We start from the raw sequence: 3,793 nt of genomic DNA, 5'->3' as shown, positions 1-3,793 counted from the left end.
AACAATTTATACAACTTTCACCTACTCAATAATAATTATTTCAATCTGCCCACTATTCATACACTTTAAAAGAAAGCAAAGAAAGAAAGTTTCTTTTATAGTCCAGGATGTCGAACTGGGTACGGGTCTACATATGACTTATAGCAATATGGGACTACTCCATACTTCTTGTGGGAGGCACCTAACTGTGCTACAAATGAGGCAAACATATCTTATTTATGATCCCTAATATTCTCAGTCTTAATATTTTTTCATAAGTCGACCATGAATTCATAATACACCCATTGATGATCTAAAATCCCAACAAAAATATTGATGGAAATATTAAACTCTTTCAAAATTTCTTTTACAAGCTTTACTACTCAATAATAATTATTTTGGACTCCCCACTATTCATACACTTTAAAAGAAAGAAAAAAAAGAAAGTTTTGTTTATAGTTCACGATATCGGCTGTATATGGGTCTACATATGGCTTATAGCAATATGAGACTGCTTCATATTTCTTTTGGGAGACACCTAACTACGTTACAAACGAGGCAAACATACCTTATTTATGATTCCTAATATTCTCATTCTTAATATTTTTTTCAAAAAACGACCATGAATTCATAATACACCCATTGATGATATAGAATCCCAACAAAATATTGATGAAAATATATTTCACAATACATCCAAAAATTAGAAGGCTTGGCTTTCAAAATATATCCAAAAATTAAAGGGCTTGGCTTTGCAACACATCTTCTTCCCATCCATTACCAAAGATGGGCTGCTTCTTCTTCTTCTTCTTAAAAATATGGACAATACAGAACAATAAGCTCATACAATTTAAACCTCGCCTCTATAAACGTTAAGATTTGGGATTCCAAGTTAGAGAGATTTCCTCTGCGGAATAAGCACGAAAAGGGGGGTAAACCAAAAAAAAAAATCATCACTCACACCGAATATCATTGTAAGCAACACGACTAAGAGGACTAGGGCCAATCTGCCGCCTCTTCAATGAATTCCTCCTCTGCATGAAAGCAAATTCATTTCTCCTCTTCATCATCATCATTGCCTCTTCTTCAATTACAGCTTTTCTCATCAGAGAATTCTCCATCACAGATTTCCCTCTGAAAACCCTCCTCCGCGGTGGTGAGGCGGCGGCAATGGCGGTGACGGCGCCGCTCACCACCACGGCCTGAGCGGCGCCGCCATTCGACAGCCTCCCCTTCACAAATCCCGGCTGCTCATCCCTCGCCGCCGCCGCCGCCGCAGCGCTGCTCCGCCTGGGAGGAAGAACCCCATGATCCCCGGTGGCGGCGCCGCCGGTGTAGGCGACGGGAGCGCAGAGGAAGCTTCTGGTGAGAGACGACGGGTATGAAAGCGTCCGCGGTGGTGTCCGAGGTGGGGTTACAGAGGCCGGGGCTGTATAGTAATAGATGGACCCTGAAGAGGCGGCGGCGGCGGCTGGGGTTTTAGCGGAGGAAGAAGTGCTGAAGCATTTGCGGAGCTTTGCATATTTAGAGGCGGCAGAGCAGTGGTCGGCGGAGGGCGGCGGGGGCCTCAGAACAATCCGCCACAAATTCGCCACCTGCATTTTTGCCTTATGGTACCAAGCCTTCCTGCAATCACCCGAATGCATTTCTCAGTACACTATACAGATTGTCATCAAAATGTGGTAGGTCAAGAGCACAATTTATAATTCGGGGATTTAAATGGTGCCGTGTTCGAAACTCTGTAATGGACTCGGTCGCCCTTTGTAAAGTTAGTCTTGTGAACTTGGTCAGTGAAAAGAACATGGTGTTTTACCATTCACTGGGTTTTGTCATTCTCCGGACAGTTAATCCTGTAAGATTTGGTCCCAAAGAAAGCATTTTTAACCCTATTGGGCCAGGTTTGACATTTACTCCTATGAACTCTGGTCGACGGCAAAAAACACGTTACTCCTACGTATGAGCTATGGTCGACGGAAAAAACACGCTGGGGGTGCAGTTTTTCTTCATGACTGACCAGGTTTGACAGTTGATCCTGCGAGCTTTGGTCAATAGAAGAAAAGGAAACGCACTTGAAATTTTCTTGTGATGGAACAGATTTGACAGTTGATCCTATGAGCTTTGGTCAAGAATCATGACGACACAGATTCGATAGTTGATCCTATGAGCTTTGGTCAAGAACCGTGAGGAAACAGGTTTGGCAGTTAATCCTAAAAGCTCTGTTAAAGACATTAAGTTTTTACAGTCCATATTATGCATAACCAGTTGATCTTACCAGTTTTGGTCAAGAATCCTGACGAAACAGGTTTGACAATTAATCCTAGAAGCTCTGTTAAAGAGCTTAAATTTTCACAATTCATATTAGAAATAACCGGTTGATCCTATCAACTTTGGTCAAGAATCATGATGAAACCTGACAGTTAATCCTAGAAGCTCTTTAAAGACGTTAAATTTTTACATTCCGTATGCATAACCGTTGATCCTATCAGCTTTGATCAAGAATCATGACGAAACAGGAGAATGACAGTTAAAACTAGAAGCTCTGTTGAAAGACATTAAATTTTCACAGTTCATATTAATGCATTTGAAAGCTTATAAATTTTGACCGTGTAAACATTTTTGGAATATATTCTATGAATTGATCCATGGTTAAATTAGATTGAGCTAGAAAAGAGAATGAATCAAAGATTATGAAAAATCTTTACGCAATCAAAGCCAGAACCTATAAGCTCTGGATAACAAGTCCTGCTTTTCTCCATATTAAGCCTGGTTAACAAGTCCTTTTTTTCTCCATATCAGACCAGGTTACCCTTTTGGGCAGTTAGTCCTATGAGAATTGATGAAAAAAACATACATTAATGGTCATGTTCTGTCTAAATCTCTTCATAATAGATCAAGTCACCATTTGAGCAGTCAATTCTGTGAGCTCTGATGAACCAGAAAATTCAAACGACAACAAAATTTGTTCAGAGAGGAAACAAGATGCACATACCTTGATTTGGGCTTCTTGGTGTTATTATCTTGCATCAATATTGCCCAGAGATCTCAAGGAAGCAATAGCAGGAAGAGAGAGGTAATGGAGTGAAGCATTTTACATGAAAACTATGAGTATGCTATGAATTGTGCAGAGCCATGTATGTTGCTGGCTAAGACCTCGAGCTTATTGTATGCTTTTTATGGGTTATAGTATTATGAGGACAGTTTGAAATTTCTAGTGGTACAAAAACAATGCGCACTAAAGCAAACGAGTGTGGGGTCTTTCTATGAGTGGTCCCATTTGCATTTCCATTTCTTCTCTCTCCTCCCTCACCATTTATTTTTAGTTCAGACACTAATTAAGCTTAATTATTTAGTGTTTTTCCTTTCTTTCAACGGTTCAATTTAGTAATGATTGGGTGCACTCAAGAGCTTGTTCTAGATGCCTTGAAATCCATGTGAGAGTTTCGAGTTGTTTCCTGTTGAGAACATGAAGGGACCCTCAAAAACATTTATGTATTCGATGCCTTCAAATTCTATATTCTTTTCTGCAACTTCAAGTTATCTTTCTTGCCCTGGACTCCATACTTTAGTTTCTTCAAAATTTACTCCACCGCTTACTCTCAACTTTTTCTCTTTTTGCCAACCCCAAACTGAAGTGAAATTGATGCATGGTTGATCTTAGTTTTCTGGTACTTAGCTGTAATTTCTTCATCTAGAAAAGTCATAAAGATCTTTTCAATGGAATCCTTGTTTAAAAAATAAATTATTGAGTTGTAATCTTTGTAATATATATAATAAATTTGTTTTTAGAATAACATGATAATATGTTTCACTTTAT

The 3,793-nt window shown here is 39.2% G+C and overlaps 1 protein-coding gene across 1 annotated transcript; it reads right to left on the bottom strand.

Moving 5' to 3' along the window:
• Positions 1-625: 625 nt before the first annotated feature.
• LOC131037347 (uncharacterized) lies at positions 626-3,347 on the bottom strand. Its single transcript, XM_057969460.2, has 2 exons — positions 2,969-3,347; positions 626-1,605 (listed from the first exon to the last, which is right to left on the bottom strand). Exons 1-2 carry the CDS (start codon positions 3,001-3,003, stop codon positions 933-935), a joined length of 708 nt encoding a protein of 235 aa, XP_057825443.1. The 5' UTR covers positions 3,004-3,347; the 3' UTR covers positions 626-932.
• Between the last annotated feature and the right edge of the window lie 446 nt (positions 3,348-3,793).

This window comes from Cryptomeria japonica, chromosome 3, assembly GCF_030272615.1.
Source record: "Cryptomeria japonica chromosome 3, Sugi_1.0, whole genome shotgun sequence".
Taxonomy (NCBI): Eukaryota; Viridiplantae; Streptophyta; class Pinopsida; order Cupressales; family Cupressaceae; genus Cryptomeria; species Cryptomeria japonica.
Note: the sequence above shows the minus strand (reverse complement) of the source record. Positions and strands in the feature narration are given on the sequence as shown.

Coding starts and splice junctions, on each gene's coding strand:
- LOC131037347 (XM_057969460.2), bottom strand. CDS start 3,003: ATGCAAGATAATAACACCAAGAAGCCCAAATCAAG. Junction 1,606..2,968: donor ACCAAGAAGCCCAAATCAAG/GTATGTGCATCT, acceptor GGGTGATTGCAG/GAAGGCTTGGTACCATAAGG.